The sequence below is a fragment of the Haliotis rubra genome, unplaced genomic scaffold, assembly GCF_003918875.1.
Source record: "Haliotis rubra isolate DU_JTF1 unplaced genomic scaffold, ASM391887v1 Scf434, whole genome shotgun sequence".
Classification (NCBI taxonomy): Eukaryota; Metazoa; Mollusca; class Gastropoda; order Lepetellida; family Haliotidae; genus Haliotis; species Haliotis rubra.
In genome coordinates this window covers 203,638-222,194 of record NW_025767118.1, presented here as the reverse complement: position 1 = coordinate 222,194, position 18,557 = coordinate 203,638, and the positions used below count along the sequence as shown (strand labels likewise).

The 18,557-nt window shown below is 42.1% G+C and overlaps 1 protein-coding gene across 2 annotated transcripts in view; it reads left to right on the top strand.

The window, feature by feature from the left end:
• The window catches only part of LOC124289145 (protein OS-9-like), a 69,154-nt gene that overhangs the window by 11,873 nt on the left and 38,724 nt on the right, over positions 1-18,557 (top strand). For both annotated transcript variants that reach the window (XM_046725748.1, XM_046725749.1), the window contains 7 exons: positions 428-629; positions 3,269-3,544; positions 5,261-5,383; positions 6,735-6,942; positions 9,652-9,743; positions 12,731-12,840; positions 13,985-14,087. In XM_046725748.1, the coding sequence (XP_046581704.1) occupies positions 428-629; positions 3,269-3,544; positions 5,261-5,383; positions 6,735-6,942; positions 9,652-9,743; positions 12,731-12,840; positions 13,985-14,087 (1,114 nt within the window). The remainder of the gene's footprint in view (positions 1-427; positions 630-3,268; positions 3,545-5,260; positions 5,384-6,734; positions 6,943-9,651; positions 9,744-12,730; positions 12,841-13,984; positions 14,088-18,557) is intronic.

Sequence of the window (18,557 nt, the reverse complement as noted above, 5' to 3'; positions counted from 1 at the left end):
GTAAGGGTGGTCTCACCACACATAACGAGTTTTTTGTTTGGTAAAATATTTTATTGAAATATTGTTACAACTGTCGTAGGCTTTTAAAATGGACATTTTAATGCTTATATGTACCCCAAGGAGGACTTTTCTTCAAAGAATTCATAACCTCTCCTGGTTTGTAAAAATATTACTGAGTGTATTAATTAAAACAGATTCTGATCCCTTTTAACAGTTACATATCTTTTGGTTTAATTTGAAAAAAAATATGCACTTCAACAAAATATCAATATTGAAAAATATGAACCTTCCCCTGTTTGCCTTCAAGGGCATCTAGTTTTGATGGCAGGATAAATATTTTGCTTACAAGGAAGAAATCCTGCTAAATTGTGATTTCAGACTTTTGCTGAAGTTGCAAAATTGAAGCACATTCATATTTTTACTTCAGTTCTTCTGTGAGGAAGGAACAAGCGACCACATTGCCCGTATAGATGAGCCAGAGACCTGTGTGTACATTGTCACCATATACACGTCACATTTGTGCAACCACCCCTACATGAAGCCCCCTACCCCGAAGAAGCCAGTCCCTATCACCTGTAACCCTGTGGTGTCGGAGGAACAGTACCTGGAATATCTCGCAGACACAGAAGGTAACCATAGTAACATAGCAATAATACAACAGTGATTAGATAGGTACGATTTACCTGAAACATGTTGATGTGTTCTTCATGTTCACTGTTCGCATCTTGGTCACTGTGTTCATCATGATCAACATGTTCAACGTGTTCATCATGTTCACCATGCTTGACATGTTCACTGTGTTCATTATGTTCAACATGTTCACTGTGTTCATCATGTTCACCATGCTTGACATGTTCACTGTGTTCATTATGTTCAACATGTTCATTATGTTCACCCTCATCAACATGTTCCCTGTGTTCATCATATTCAACCTGTTCATCATGTTTGACATGTTCACTGTGTTCATCATGTTCACCATGCTTGACATGTTCACTGTGTTCATCATGTTCACCATGCTTGACATGTTCACTGTGTTCATTATGTTCAACATGTTCATTATGTTCACCCTCATCAACATGTTCCCTGTGTTCATCATATTCAACCTGTTCATCATGTTTGACATGTTCACTGTGTTCATCATGTTCACCATGCTTGACATTTTCACTGTGTTCATCATGTTCACCATGCTTGACATGTTCACTGTTCTTCATGTTCACTGTGTTCATTATGTTCAACATGTTCATTGTGTTCACCCTGTTCAACATGTTCACTGTGTTCATCATATACAATCTGTTCATCATGTTTGACATGTTCACTGTGTTCATCATGTTCACCTTGTTTGACATGTTCATTGTATTCACCCTGTTTGACATGTTCACTGTGTTCATCATATTTACCCAGTTCATCATGTTCACAGTGTTCACTGTGTTCATATTCAACTTGTTCATCATGTTCACCATGTTTGACATGTTCTGTGTTCATGTTCACTGTTCCTTGTATTCACCCTGTTCATCATGTTTCCTGTTTTCATCATGTTCACAGTGTTCACCCTGTTCGACATGTTCACCCTGTCCAACATGTTCATTGTGTTCATCATATTCACCCTGTCCAACATGTTCATTGTGTTCATCATATTCATCCTGTCCAACATGTTCATTGTGTTCATCATATTCACCCTGTCCAACATGTTCATTGTGTTCATCATATTCACCCTGTCCAACATGTTCATTGTGTTCATCATATTCACCCAGTTCAACATGTTCACTGTGTTCATCATATTCACCCTGTCCAACATGTTCACTGTGTTCATCATATTCACCCTGTTCAACATGTTCACTGTGTTCATCATATTCACACTGTTCGACATGTTCACTGTGTTCATCATATTCACCCTGTTCGATGTGTTCATCATGTTCATTGTGTTCATCATATTCACCCTGTCCAACATGTTCATTGTGCTCATCATATTCACCCTGTCCAACATGTTCACTGTGTTCATCATATTCACCCTGTTCGACATGTTCACTGTGTTCATCATATTCACCCTGTTCAGCATGTTCAATGTGTTCATCATATTCACCCTGTTCGACATGTTCAATATGATCAACATGTTCATTGTGTTCACCCTGTTCATCATGTTCACCATGTTCATTGTGTTCATCATATTCACCCTGTTCAACATGTTCACTGTGTTCATCATATTCACCCTGTCCAACATGTTCACTGTGTTCATCATATTCACCCTGTTCAACTTGTTCACTGTGTTCATCATATTCACCCTGTCCAACATGTTCACTGTGTTCATCATATTCACCCTGTTCGACGTGTTCACTGTGTTCATCATATTCACCCTGTTCGATGTGTTCATCATGTTCATTGTGTTCATCATATTCACCCTGTCCAACATGTTCATTGCGCTCATCATATTCACCCTGTCCAACATGTTCACTGTGTTCATCATATTCACCCTGTTCGACATGTTCACTGTGTTCATCATATTCACCCTGTTCAGCATGTTCTATGTGTTCATCATATTCACCCTGTTTGACATGTTCAATATGATCAACATGTTCATTGTGTTCACCCTGTTCAGCATGTTCACTGTGTTCATCATATTCACCCTGTTCGACATGTTCAATATGATCAACATGTTCATTGTGTTCACCCTGTTCAGCATGTTCAATGTGTTCATCATATTCACCCTGTTCGACATGTTCAATATGATCAACATGTTCATTGTGTTCACCCTGTTTGACATGTTCACTGTGTTCATCATATTCACCCTGTTCAGCATGTTCACTGTGTTCATCATATTCACCCTGTTCAGCATGTTCAATGTGTTCATCATGTTCACCATGTTCACTGTGCGCACTATGTTCACAGTGTTCAACATATACAACATGTTCATCATATTCGCCTGTCCACCATGTTCACCACGTTTGCCTTGTCCACCATGTTAACCAACTTTAAGCCCGTTTTCACCTCACCAATTGACAAGTTCAGTCATGGTTGTTACATCCCATCTGAAGTGATGACTAGTAATTATTGGTCTGGTCTGGACAACAAGTTTGAACTGTATCATATGTCCAGTCATTACAATCCTTACACTTGAAGTGTTCGACAAGGGTGAATATACCTAGATAGTGACAGTTTATCCACCCCAGATTCCATTAGATACATATTGCCATGAGATAACTGAATATTGCTGATAGTGGTGTATTGTATTTTATACAATGTCACTTGACCAGCACTCACTCACTGTTGACAGCTGAAAAGGAGAGGAAGCAGTTGGCGGAGAAAGCAAGGGAAGCTGCAGCTGTAGCGGCAGCAGAAGCAGCAGCAGCAGAAGCAGCAGCAGCAGAGGCAGCAGCAGCAGCAGAAGCAGCAGCAGCAGAGGCAGCAGCAGCAGAAGCAGCAGCAGCAGCAGAGGCTGCAACAACCACAACTGTAGCTGACGATGTAGATGCTAAAACAGAACCAGAATCAACAGTAACTGACACAAGTGACTCCTCTATAGAAACAGGCATAGAAGCACCTCAGTCAGGTAGGACACAGTCTGCATCACTGCAGTACTTGATAGGGGGTGTTACAAGGAGGGGTGACTACTGACGGAGAAACAACTATTGCGATAGCGATAGTCTATTGCAACATACTGTTGTGATAGCAATAGTCTATTGCAACATACTATTGAGATAGCGATAGTCTATTGCAACATACTGTTGTGATAGCAATAGTCTATTGCAACATACTATTGAGATAGCGATAGTCTATTGCAACATACTGTTGTGATAGCAATAGTCTATTGCAACATGCTATTGAGATAGCGATAGTCTATTGCAACATACTGTTGTGATAGCAATAGTCTATTGCAACATGCTATTGTGATAGCGATAGTCTATTGCAACATACTGTTGTGATAGCAATAGTCTATTGCAACATACTATTGTGATAGCGATAGTCTATTGCAACATACTATTGTGATAGCAATAGTCTATTGCAACATACTATTGAGATAGCGATAGTCTATTGCAACATACTGTTGTGATAGCAATAGTCTATTGCAACATACTATTGTGATAGTAATAGTCTATTGCAACATGCTATTGAGATAGCGATAGTCTATTGCAACATACTGTTGTGATAGCAATAGTCTATTGCAACATACTATTGTGATAGAGATAGTCTATTGCAACATACTGTTGTGATAGCAATAGTCTATTGCAACATGCTATTGAGATAGCGATAGTCTATTGCAACATACTGTTGTGATAGCAATAGCCTATTGCAACATACTATTGAGATAGCGATTGTCTATTGCAACATACTGTTGTGATAGCAATAGTCTATTGCAACATGCTATTGAGATAGCGATAGTCTATTGCAACATACTGTTGTGATAGCAATAATCTATTGCAACATGCTATTGAGATAGCGATAGTCTATTGCAACATACTGTTGTGATAGCAATAGTCTATTGCAACATGCTATTGAGATAGCGATATTCTATTGCAACATACTGTTGTGATAGCAATAGCCTATTGCAACATACTATTGTAATACTATTGCAATAGGGTTTTTTCTCCTTGAATTGTCTCATTTGAAGTCATTTCCCAAATGAATGTATAGTTTATATGAAATAAAATCAAGTTGAAGTAGTTTCAGTCTCTTTATATAACTGACAAGAAACTTGAAACCCAGATCAAGTAAACAGTTAAAACATAATCAAGTTGTTTAAGAGGTAACAGGGGCAGATAACTCTAAATCAAAGTGAATGAATCTGGTACTTCCTGTATTTTGCACTGCTCATTTTTCAATGGAAGTCAATTACTAAACTATCGATAGTCACACATACTATCGATGCATCGATAGTTTTTTGTTTCTGCCATCGATGAATTGCTATTGGAGACTCAACAATTGCAATCCATCGATAGTTCGATTGTTACAGCCCTAGTTACAAGTTTGTTTTTCTGGTTACTTAGTTACAAAATACTTAGTTAAACTTGAATAGGGAGTGATCATTTAATGCTTAATGTGAACCACTGCTGTTGAAAGTCCTAAGAGTGGACCAAAGGGATTGGTTTATCATGTCCAGCGGGGGGACACCAGAAAGGGGCTTCACACAGTGTACCCATGTGGGGAATCGAACCCGGGTCTTAGGCATGACGAGCAAATGCTTTAACCACTGGGCTACCCGACTTCCCCTTACCTTGAGTTAAAGAGTTGAGTCAAACCACTGAGTATATGTTCAACTATTTTTCAGACCAAGCCGAGTCAATCGACGAAGAACCCACAGATATGGACAGTATATTTGGACCCTCGGTGGAGTCCCTCATGAAGAAAACACTCAGCAATGAAATGAAAAGTTTAGCAGGCCAGTCAACAGGTGAAGAAACTTTGTGGTGGTATATATTGTGTTTTCTGGAGGGGTGACTTAGATGATGTGAGCATATGTACATACTGAACAGTACACCAAAACGGTTTAGATTTTGGTTCAGTATTTCCATTTCCGTTTGAACCAAATACATATCCAAATAGCATATTTCAGCAGGCATCAAAGTGACACAGTTTTCTCTGTTGATGAAAAGCGGCAAAATTGGCCAGGATGCTGCCAAATGCTGTTATTGTAGATGGTCTGCTGCAGCAGCAGGATAATACCACTGTTGTTGCCATGGCTGCAATGTATCATTTGTATCCACCAGATTGGGCACCATCAGATTTCCACCTCTACACACACTTGAAGAAAGAGACCACCTCCGTGGTGTAGTGGTTAGAGTGTCCGCCTGGAGAGCGGAAGGTCGCGGGTTCGATCCCCGACCGCGTCATACCAAAAGACGTTAAAACATGGTACTTGTTGGTCCCTGCCTTGCTCTCGGCATTAATGGGTACAACAAGTGCTGGTCGGCTTGGAGTCAGTATAATGTGTCTGAGTGGGGTATTCATGCTTCACTGCGGCATGGTATCTCAGTGGGCTGGCACTATAAAACCAGCTTAAGTCTGGGCTAGTACAAGCAGCCGCACATACACATACACACTCATGCACGTCGTCATATGAGCGAAATATTCTCAAGCACGACGTTAAACCCAATTTCACTTCACCTCACCTTGAAGAAAGACCTATCTGGCAAGCATTATGATAGTGATAGGAAGGAAGGAAGACTGCATCCTGACGGATTTGGTTGTATTGACCATGCAGTGTTACCAGTTTGTCTTTCCTTTGGACCCGTGAAGATCCGAGTTAGAATTGGTCTACAGCAACCCATGCTTGTCTAAAGAGGCGACTAACGGGATTGGGTGGTCAGACTCGCTGACTTGGTTGACATATGTAATTGTATCCCAATTGCGTAGATCGATGCTCATGCTGTTGATCACTGGATTGTCTGGTCCAGACTCGATTATTTACAGAACGCCGCCATATAGCTGGAATATTGCTGAGTGCGGCGTAAAACTAAACTGACTCATGTAATGAGTTATTACAGAACAGAGATCAAGTCACAGAAACAAAGTTTCTAGATATCTCCCATTGCTCGAGTATTGCTCAGTGCAGCGTAAAACTAAACTCATTCACTCTTGATCTCTGAGCATCACACCCATGATTGAGTATTTTGCTGAAGTTTCACACGTCTAAGACTTGCTTCACTCTGGTCTTTCCTCCCACATTAAACAGGCGCACCATTATAAAACTGAAATATTGTTTAAAGTGGAGTTAAACTCAACTCGCAACCTAACTGTTCCAGAGAAACCTATTGATGTCAAGCTGTCCTTCAAAGTTGTAAGAGATCCAAAAGATATCGACAGCTTTATCAAGGACAATTTCAGAGCAGAAGGAGACGAAGCAGAAACAGAGGACTCTGGGTCGTCCAGGGCAACAGCCCACGGAGAACCAGATTCAGATGTTGTGTTGGAGCCAGATGACGGCGTTCAGGAAGATTTGAAACTTGAAGCGTAAGTGCTGCAAGTGTATTGTTCAAACATAGGCTCTCCAGGGTCAAAATTAAGCTTAAAGTTGTCATGACCGGGATAGACTCTATACTAAGTATTATTATTTGATAGGTTAGTGGGATCAAATGTGATTGCAGCATATTTGGACAGTCAGAGCCCATGCAAGAGACCACTGACGCTGAGATTTGGGGAGTTTGGAAACAGTCCTTTTCTGTCTGATTTCACTGGTGTGTTAAATGTTGCTTCCTCTTGATGAGGGGCCTTGACGTAGCCAAGTGGTTAAAGCGTTGGCTCGTCACGCCGAAGACCCGGGTTTGAATCCCCACATGGGTACAATGTGTGAAGCCCATTTCTGGTGTCTCCTGTCGTGATATTACTCGAATATTGCTAAAAGCGGGGTAAAACTAAACTCACTTACTCACTCTGCTTTCCCTGATGGGTTAAATGTTGCTTCTTCTTGATGAGGAGCAATGTGGCAGGACTTGACACACACTATCTACCACACAGGGTATCATTGTTCACAGGGAGGGATGGTAGCTTTATTATCCCCCGCCGCGTGTTTAGCGCGAAGCGGGGGATATAGTTTTAGGCTCCGTCCGTCTGTACGTACGTATGTATGTATTGGAATATGTTAAGAACCGTTGACGAGATTCTTTTCATATTTGGTACCTAGGTTCATCACAGTATAAGAAAGGTCCCAGTCAGGTTTGGTGACCTTGACCTTCATTTCAAGGTCACAAGGGTACTTTAATGTTTTACCCTTGTCAGCGAGATATCTCAAGAACCATTCACTAGATTTTCTTCATGTTCAACACCAAGCTTTTCTTCATATTCAACACCCAAGCTAGGGAAGGCGCAGGGCCCAGTTGATTTTGGTGACCTTCACTTAATTTTCAACGTCATGGCGACACTTTGAAGATTTCAGCATATTAACCTGCATGTTATGCTTGTCAGTGAGATACCTCAAGAACCATTCACTGGATTTTCTTCATATTTGACACCAAGCTGCATCCACAGAAGGCGCAGGGCCCAGTCGATTTGGGTGACCATCACTGAATTTTCAAGGTCACAGTGATACTTTGAAGATTTCAGTGTGTTAACCTGCATGTTAAGATGTTCGGTGAGATATCTCAAGAACCATTCACTGGACTTTCTTCATATTTGACACCAAGCTTCATGTAGGGAAAGTGCAAGGCCCAGTCGATTTTGGTTACCTTCACTTAATTTTCAAGGTCACAAAGACACTTTGAAGATTTCACCATGTTAAATTGCATGTTAAGATAGTCAGCAAGATATTGCAAAAAACATTCACTGGATTTTTTCCATATTTGACACCAAGCTTCATCTAATGAACACACTAATGCAACACTTTGAAGATTTCAGCATGTTAACCTGAATTCACTGGATTTTCTTCATAGACTTTCAAGACTTCCCTTGAATATTTTTTTAATAAGCAATTTCTTTAGTACCATTTTTGCATATTTCATACCCTATGACATTCATGTCAAGGTCAAAGTCAGTCTTGAAAATATTTGTGTGTTTGAACAACTAAAGAGCAAGATATCAAGAGAGGTTGACTGGTCATGTTTTTGTTGACATTTAACTTCATCTTAAACTTTCATTTTATGTCACCTTAGTGACAATGCTTGTTTGATTCTGCATGGGGTTACATTATTTAGAGTTTCCTTAATCTTCATTGCGTTCAAAATTTCTCATCCAAAGTGGGGATCATAAATCCAATGATCCAAGTGGGGATCATAAACCCAACTCTGATTTAATTGCGAATCATAAACCCAACCCTCTCACCCAAGTGGGGATCATAAAACCTACTATCACCTAACTGGGGATCACAAGCCCACTCTCATCTATGAAGAGATCATAAACCCATCTCTGATCTGAGCACGGATCATAAGCCCAGCTCTCATCCATGCTCAGATCATAAGTCTAACTCTCATCTATGCACGGATCATAATCCCACTCCCATATAGGAAGGGATCACAAACATTAACTATCTTCATGGTGAGAATCATTACCCCTATACTACTCTCACCTTGGCAGGGATCACAAGCCCAACTCTCATCTATGCACAGATCATAAGCCCAACTCTCATCCATGCATGGATCATAAGCCCAGCTCTCATCTAGGCAGGGATCATAAGCCCAACTCTCATCTATGCTCAGATCATAAGTCCAAATCTCATCTATGCACGGATCATAATCCCACTCCCATCTAGGAAGGGATCACAAACATTAACTGTCTTCATGGTGGGAATCATTACCCCTATACTACTCTCACCTTGGCAGGGATCATAAGCCCAACTCTCATCTATGCATGGATCATAAGCCCAACTCTCATCTATGTATGGATCATAAGCCCAGCTCTCATCTAGGCAGGGATCTTTGAGGTTGGGATCATAGATCCTACTCTCACTTAGGCAGGGATCACAAGCCCAACTCTCATCTAATGGGGAATCATTGAGGATCAGGGAGAAACTGAAGCAGCAATAAAATCATTCTAGTCATTACCATGACAAATGCTCTACTTTCATCATACTGTGGATCTGTTGAAGGAAATGCCATCAATGTCTTGTAAAACTACTGGACAGATATGCACATGCATGAGATAAATATAAGTATACAATCATGTTACCCATCTTCACCTTGTGTCATAGTTATGTATCTATGCTTTCAAGTTTTGTATATTTCGTTTCAGTCATCAGGTTGAGGAGGGTCCACCTACTGATGTTGTGGGAGAAGATGTCAATATGGATGCAGATGAAGAACTTATGGAAGAATTTGATAAAGGTATGGCCATATGTGTGAAGATCTATCAACAGAATAAGTGCAATGGCCACTTTTCTAGACAATGGTAGCATATTGCAGTTACCTCCCTTTAACTTTGGTTTTGGTTTGTTGTTTTACACCGCACTCAGCAATATTCTAGCTATAAGGCGTGGTCTGTAAATAATCAAGTCTGGACCAGACAATCCAGTGATCAACAGCATGAGCATCGATCTGCGCAATTGGGATATGATGACGTGAAAAACCAGCGAGCCTAACCACCCGATCCTGTTTGTTGCCTCTTACGACAAGCATGGGTTACTGAACACCAATTCTAACCCAGACCTTCACTGGGTACCTTTTTACTTGAGATACAGACACAGCAAAATAGATTCTTGCTGAAGGAGGCAGTTTCCATGGTAGGTTATTTTTGTCTTTTTCTGCTTTTCTTCCCTGTTAGAGAGAAGCAGTGAAAAACTGACAAAGTGGTCAAAGCACCATTCACCCTAACTTAGCCTTGCCCCAATAAGCTGCCCTGATCTTGCTGTAGTGTTGGAGGCTTGTGTGACAAGCCTCTTCTCTTCCCCATTGTACACCAGGTTGCATTGTGGGTCACAAGTTCTGGTCAGAGATGACCTTGAAGTAACACGGCAGAGTATTGTTACATGTGTAACCAGTGCTAAGGCTTAACAGACTCAAGGTTGAAAAGTGAACATGAAGAAACATTCAGCGTGTAAAACCTGCACCTTCCCTGACTCATGTTAAAATAGTTATCATTATGTGTTTACTGACATTTTTTCTGTGAAGTATTTTTGAGTGACATATCCGATCTTCCTGTTTGCTAGTAGATTCGGGGCGACGGGGTAGCCTTAAGGTTACGGCTTCTGCTCATCACGCTGAAGACAGGGGTTTGATTCCTCACATGGGTGTAATATCAGGCGTCCATCGCCATGATATTGCTGGAATATTGCTAAAAGTAAACCATTGTTAGAGAGAAGCTGGACTGAAAACAGTGTCAGCAATGTTTGTCAATGGGGGTACAGTTTGCTCAGGGATGCATAGAATTTGAATCCTGGTTATTCCTGATCATGTTTCTACATGTGTTGTTTGTTTCACCAGTAAATATTTCAGACCTGCATCACTTTGGTTTCTCCTCCAACATTAACCTAACATGCTGAGGTGTATAGAAGTTGTTGTGCGAGTGTCTTTCGGATGTTAAATTTGTGGAGCGCAATAGTGCAGTGGTAAGGCGTCTGCCTATCACGCTGAAGGCCCAGGTTCGATCCCCGGTGAAGGCACCTAGGTTCGGGTTCTGAGGTGGGCACATTTGTGTAGTATCCTTGGACAAGATACTTAGATCCACATTGTCTCAGTTCACCCAGCTGTAAAATGGGTACTTATGAGGATGTGCTGGTAGTGTGAGTGCTTAGTTCATTGCGCCTAACAGGCAGCATGGCTGTATACTCCCCAGGGAGTTGAAAAAGTATCTGAAAAGTATGATAGTGTCCTATGACAGGGGATAGTAATGTACATAGCGCCGCGAGCAGGCAATGTGCCTGGATATGAGCGCCATATAAGCAGACTATTACTATTTTTATTATTATCATACTCTATCAGGACTGACTGACTGACTGACTGACTGAGTTTGGTTTTACGCCTCTTTTAGCAATATTCCAGCAACATCATGGCAGGGGACACCAGAAATGGGCTTCACACATTGTGCCCATGTGGGGATTCGAACCCGGGGCCTTCGGCATGACGAGCCAACACTTTAACCATTAGGCTACCCCACTGCCCCCCTCTATTCAGGAACAAACAGTGTATCTAGCGAGCCTTGGTGAGCCAAATACACAGTGTATGTTCCTAAGGTAGGATGTACACCATCTCACAAATCACAAGCATGATAACCTCTTTATTATACAAAACATTGCAAGTTTCAAGGAATGTGTGTATTGATATAGATATTGTCAGAAGGTCAGTGTATTGTCAGTCGGACAGTGTCAGTAATCATTATATTTCTAACTGAAACATGTTTCTTTCCACTATGGAATCACTACGTAGAGGGAAACCCAGGTTAGAACTGGTCTTGAGCCTTAGACAGTTATTTTCACTATGGTAGACAATTCCATAATGATAATCGCTACCCCAGTTATTTCAACAGATTTGCAATGGTTTATACAGACTCGACTGTCGATTGGCAAAGACAGTGTCATGTTTGTCTGCAAACAGTGAAAGTAGTACTTACTTAGTATATTCAGTTCTTAAAGAAACGTGACCCATGAAGATCGGGGGTAGAATGCTTGTAAGGGACCGTAAAAAAAATAACAAAAGCATGTTTTGTCGAAACCTCGAGTTTTTCGTGTGTGAAGTGTTGTCAAAGTCGTGTTGTTCAGAAACAACCAATCACAGAAAATGAAATTGTCACGTGATGTTACGTCAACTCAACCTACAAAATGGCATCGCTCAAATGACAGGAAAGTTTGACAACATGTGTTTGACGTCTGAAAACGGGAGTTTGACAACTTTTGAAATTTCAACAATTTTCCCGTTAAACCCAATTTCACCTCACCTCACCTTGGATGGGTGATCATGTTTGACAGCTTGACTCCTGAGAGTTCCTAGGACTTCAGTCGGGCCCCACAACAAAGCACATGTGATACATGTGGTCTCACCTAAGGCAAGAGAGTTTGTTTAAAATTGCCTCTGTTCATCCAGTAGAAAATGGGTACCCCGGTTGGATAAAGTCATGTGACTATAACCTTCTGGGTACATGATTTGATTAACAGACCGACATCGTATTGCTGGAATATTGATGATTGTGGCATTTAATAAGCAAACAACCAAACAAACTACATGTGTCTAAAGCAGTGTGTTCAAGATTGTATTAGCTTAAATTGTATGAACAATTGGGTACTCTCAGTCCAATGGTGTACAATTCAGTTCTTATAATCTTGTTCACCCACTTATCATGGCAACTATTACCTACAAGTCGACGATGTTCTTTTTTCCAGAACTGGGTAATTTGAAGACAGCCTACAGAAACAAGAGGAACAAGTTTGCCAACATGAAAAACAAAGTGCGCGACTCCATGAAGCTGCAGTTTGATGAAATAATTGATGAGGTGAGATGATATAAAGAACATTTGGTTAACTTCAGCTTACAGTGAAACTTCACTGAAATCATGATGACCAGCAGAAATATATGTCTAGTTATCAGGGCCCTGTTTCACAAAGCTCTCGTAAGCCTAAGATCTCGCAACTTTTCTCGTAGCATTTGTGCCTCCTATACTGTAACATGGGAGGTACTAATGCTACGAGAAAAGTTACGAGATCTTAGGCTTACGAGAGCTTTGTGAAACGGGGCCCTGAACTTCGAGTTAAGAGCAGTCTCTTGAAAATGAGACCTTTACTCTGATAAGAGCTGAAGACACCTTCATATCAGGTTGTGTCAGATGAACTTTCCATATCGGCAATCAGTGTGGAGACTTCTGAATTCTCAGTATGACGTGACTTCACACTACTTACAACACTACACAATACCATTAATTACCTACGAGGGCGAAAATATCGGGGTTCATATTGTTCATACGATGCCCTAGGGAAAATATCACTTTGTCATAGTGACGTGACGTCATGAACAATGCTATGACGTCACGTTTCTTCTGTGACGTTGTGGCAACGGGGAGTAGCCAGCCTATGTTTGAAAGTTTGAGAGTTGGGCTTATGATCCGTACATAGATGAGAGTTGGGCTTGTGATCCGTACATAGATGAGAGCTGGGCTTATGATCCGTACATAGAAGACCTCCTCTGTGGTGTTGTGGAAGGTCGCGGGTTCGATCCCCGACCGCGTCACACCAAAAGACGTTAAAATATGGTACTTGTTGGTCCCTGCCTGGCGCTGGGCATTAATGGGTTCAACGAGGACTGGTCGGCTCGGAGTCAGTATAATGTGTCCAGTGGGGTATTCATGCTTCACTGCGGCATGGTATCTCAGTGGGCTAGCACTATAAAACCAGCTTAAGTCGGGGCTAGTACAAGCAGCCGCATATACACACGCATGCATGTCGTCATATGAGCGAAATATTCTCAAGCACGACGTTAAACCCAATTTCCCCTCCCTCTAAAGCCTAACAGTTATCTTGTGAATATACTAGCCATCTGTTCTCATTCATGATTGATCCTGAATTGATGTTTGGCCAAAGATCAGTCATTGAGTTGCCTCCAGCTCCAGTTGACTGATTCACTGTGTTGTTTTTGTTACCCAGGCTGAGGAGATGTATGGAGAAGAGATTGACAAGAAACTGGCCTTCAAACAGCTGGCAGGAACACTGGACAAACTCATCACCAAGCTGGAGCACACAGAAAAGGGTAAGCAAAGTAGCTGTTGGTTGTAAGTAACAGACCCATGAGGTGGAACAGTTCTTGGAGAAGAGTGGGTGCTGTGTTTGCTGTGATTCACATGAATGGTGTCTGTGTGTAAACATGGACAGGTGATGTGATTGGGCGGATTGGGTTGTGTCATTGTGTCACTCACAAGAAGCCATGAATGAGTAAAGAAATCAAGAATGTGAAACAGCATTATATTGCACCTTATCCCAACACATTATGCTTGGCCTCTTTGACTTGACTTGACTTGACTTGACTTGACTTGACTTGACTTGACTTGACTTGACTTGACTTGACTTGACTTGACTTGACTTGACTCGACTTGACTTGACTTGACTTGACTTGACTTGACTGGACTTGACTGGACTTGACTTACCTCACTCACTCACTCACTTACTCACTCACTCAAACCATTCACTCACTCAACCATTCTCTCACTCACTCAACAATTCACTCACTCACTCAACCATTCACTCACTCAACCATTCACTCACTCAACCATTCACTCACTCAACCACCCACCCAACCACTCCCTCACACACTCACTCACTCACTCAACCATTCACTCACTCAACCACTCACTCACCCCCTCACCCACTCACTCAACTTAACTGAAAGTACTTGCATACACTTTTCTAGTTTATTGGTTTTCATCTAAAACAATGCAATCAGCTTGGAAGGTCATGTTGATAAGGAAATGCACTCCTTGATCCTAATATCTATTGTGAATTAAGTAACTATATTTAGGTCTTTCCCCCAATTCAATTATAAATTTATTCCATGTTTATTTGGACGGCAGAGACCACCTTCAACATTTTCAAACTTCCTTTCAAGAATTGGGTGACATAACTTGATAAAAAAATGTGAATGACTCTTTTAGTTCTTAAGCTGTCAACATGAATCTCAGCAGCTCTTAACAAAAGCAAACTGAATTCCAGCTTTGTCTACGTTATATAGGCTCAGCAGCAAGTGTGGATCTTTTATCTTCTAAGCTTGGAAGGTGCATGTCTGAAAACACTTTAATGATTGCCACAGAGAGTTTCACAAAGGGAAGAGTGTTTAAGGTTGCCCTGTTTGCTTGTTTCTTGTTAGGTGCAGGTTAGGCGTGGGAGTAGAGGAAGTGCAGTTGTCAAGGGAATTGACACACACAGTGTTTCTAATCTGAATGTATGAGTGAAGGCCATGACAGACAGATGGTTTGGTATTGGAGTCAGTCAGTCAGTCAGTCAGACACTCAGTCAGTCAGTCAGTCAGACACTCAGTCAGTCAGTCAGACACTCAGTCACTCAGTCAGTCACTCAGTCAGTCAGTCAGTCAGTCAGTCAGACACTCAGTCAGTCAGTCAGTCAGTCAGACACTCAGTCAGTCAGTCAGTCAGACACTCAGTCAGTCAGTCAGTCAGTCAGTCAGACACTCAGTCAGTCAGTCAGTCAGTCAGTCAGACACTCAGTCAGTCAGTCAGTCAGTCAGTCACTCAGTCAGACACTCAGTCAGTCAGTCAGTCACTCAGTCAGTCACTCAGTCAGTCAGTCAGTCAGTCAGTCAGACACTCAGTCAGTCAGTCAGTCAGTCAGTCAGTCAGTCAGTCAGTCAGTCAGTCAGACAGTCAGTCAGTCAGTCAGACACTCAGTCAGTCAGTCAGTCAGACACTCAGTCACTCAGTCAGTCAGACACTCAGTCAGTCAGTCAGTCAGTCACTCAGTCAGTCACTCAGTCAGTCAGTCAGTCAGTCAGTCAGTCAGACACTCAGTCAGTCAGTCAGTCAGTCAGTCAGTCAGTCAGTCAGTCAGTCAGTCAGTCAGACAGTCAGTCAGTCAGACACTCAGTCAGTCAGTCAGTCAGACACTCAGTCAGACACTCAGTCAGACACTCAGTCAGACACTCAGTCAGACACTCAGTCAGTCAGTCAGTCAGTCAGTCACTCAGTCAGACACTCAGTCAGACACTCAGTCAGACACTCAGTCACTCAGTCAGTCAGACACTCAGTCAGTCAGTCAGACACTCAGTCACTCAGTCAGTCAGTCAGTCACTCAGTCAGTCAGTCAGTCAGTCAGTCAGACACTCAGTCAGTCAGTCAGTCAGTCAGACACTCAGTCAGTCAGTCAGTCAGACACTCAGTCACTCAGTCAGTCAGTCAGTCAGTCAGTCAGACACTCAGTCAGTCAGTCAGTCAGTCAGTCAGACACTCAGTCAGTCAGTCAGTCAGACACTCAGTCACTCAGTCAGTCAGACACTCAGTCAGTCACTCAGTCACTCAGTCAGTCACTCAGTCAGTCAGTCAGTCAGTCAGTCAGTCAGTCAGACACTCAGTCAGTCAGTCAGTCAGTCAGTCAGTCAGACACTCAGTCAGTCAGTCAGTCAGTCAGTCAGACACTCAGTCAGTCAGTCAGTCAGTCAGTCAGTCAGTCAGTCAGACGCTCAGTCAGTCAGTCAGTCAGTCAGTCAGTCAGTCAGTCAGACGCTCATTCAGACACTCAGTCAGTCAGTCAGTCAGTCAGTCAGTCAGACACTCAGTCAGTCAGTCAGTCAGTCAGTCAGACACTCAGTCAGTCAGTCAGTCAGTCAGTCAGACACTCAGTCAGTCAGTCACTCAGTCAGTCAGTCAGTCAGTCAGACACTCAGTCAGTCAGTCAGTCAGACACTCAGTCAGTCAGACACTCAGTCAGTCAGTCAGACACTCAGTCAGACATCAGCCAGTCAGACACTCAGTCAGTCAGTCAGTCAGACACTCAGTCAGTCAGTCAGTCAGTCAGACACTCAGTCAGTCAGTCACTCAGTCAGTCAGTCAGTCAGTCAGTCAGACACTCAGTCAATCAGTCAGACACTCAGTCACTCACTCAGTCAGTCAGTCAGTCAGTCTTGACAAGTCAGAGCTCATTTCACAAAGCTATTGCAGCGCTACAACTATTGTAATTCATATACTGTTACAAAGACTTACGACAGTCGTATTGCTACTGAAAATACCTATGAGTGAAACGGGGCCCAGTTTATAAAGAGCAATGCAGGTTTTAGAAGTTCACCTCTGTGGTGAAATCTATGTGTACAGGTTTAGTGGTATACCATCTGGGGTTCAAACACACAATCATAGGTTTCTGGCTTACTTAAGGGACAACTGTCATATATTATGATTAGTGTAACTGAGGGAAAGTGTTTAGGATCTAGCCAGGCAGAACTGTGGTTGATGCACTGAGCAATGTGTGTCTACTGTGTCTACTGTCATACATTATGATTAGTGTGACTGAGGGAAAGTGTTTAGGATCTAGCCAGGCAGAACTGTGGTTGTTGCACTGAGCAATGTGTGTCTACTGTGTCTACTGTCATACATTATGATTAGTGTGACTGAGGGAAAGTGTTTAGGATCTAGCCAGGCAGAACTGTGGTTGATGCACTGAGCAATGTGTGTCTACTGTGTCTACTGTCATACATTATGATTAGTGTGACTGAGGGAAAGTGTTTAGGATCTAGCCAGGCAGAACTGTGGTTGATGCACTGAGCAATGTGTGTGTCTACTGTGTCTACTAGCCAGGCAGAACTCATACATTATGATTAGTTATGTGACTGAGGGAAAGTGTTTAGGATCTAGCCAGGCAGAACTGTGGTTGATGCACTGAGCAATGTGTGTCTACTGTGTCTACTGTCATACATTATGATTAGTGTGACTGAGGGAAAGTGTTTAGGATCTAGCCAGGCAGAACTGTGGTTGATGCACTGAGCAATGTGTGTCTACTGTGTCTACTGTCATACATTATGATTAGTGTGACTGAGGGAAAGTGTTTAGGATCTAGCCAGGCAGAACTGTGGTTGATGCACTGAGCAATGTGTGTCTACTGTGTCTACTGTCATACATTATGATTAGTGTGACTGAGGGAAAGTGTTTAGGATCTAGCCAGGCAGAACTGTGGTTGATGCACTGAGCAATGTGTGTCTACTGTGTCTACTGTCATACATTATGATTAGTGTGACTGAGGGAAAGTGTTTAGGATCTAGCCAGGCAGAACTGTGGTTGATGCACTGAGCAAGAATACACAACGTGTGTCTACTGTCATACATTATGATTAGTGTGACTGAGGGAAAGTGTTTAGGATCTAGCCAGGCAGAACTGTGGTTGATGCACTGAGCAATGTGTGTCTACTTTGTCTACTGCTTTAAGGTTATGATTGTCTTGACATTCATTTCCATACCAGCAAACCTGATTTCATGTCCTTACATCTCAAACAATCTGAACCATTAGTGGACAGTCACGGTCAATCAACCACATATTGTAAAACAATGTGGTCAAGTCATTCTTAGAAGGGGCCCTAGGGAACAAGGTCATACAACAAAATTGATGTCCAAGGTAGCCTCAGGTAGAAGAGTCTAACAATAAACCTGGGGCCCTTAGGAGTCCGGTCTTATGACAAGCTGTACACCCTTTGGAGTCCGATCCTACAACAAATGCTTGATGTCCTTGGG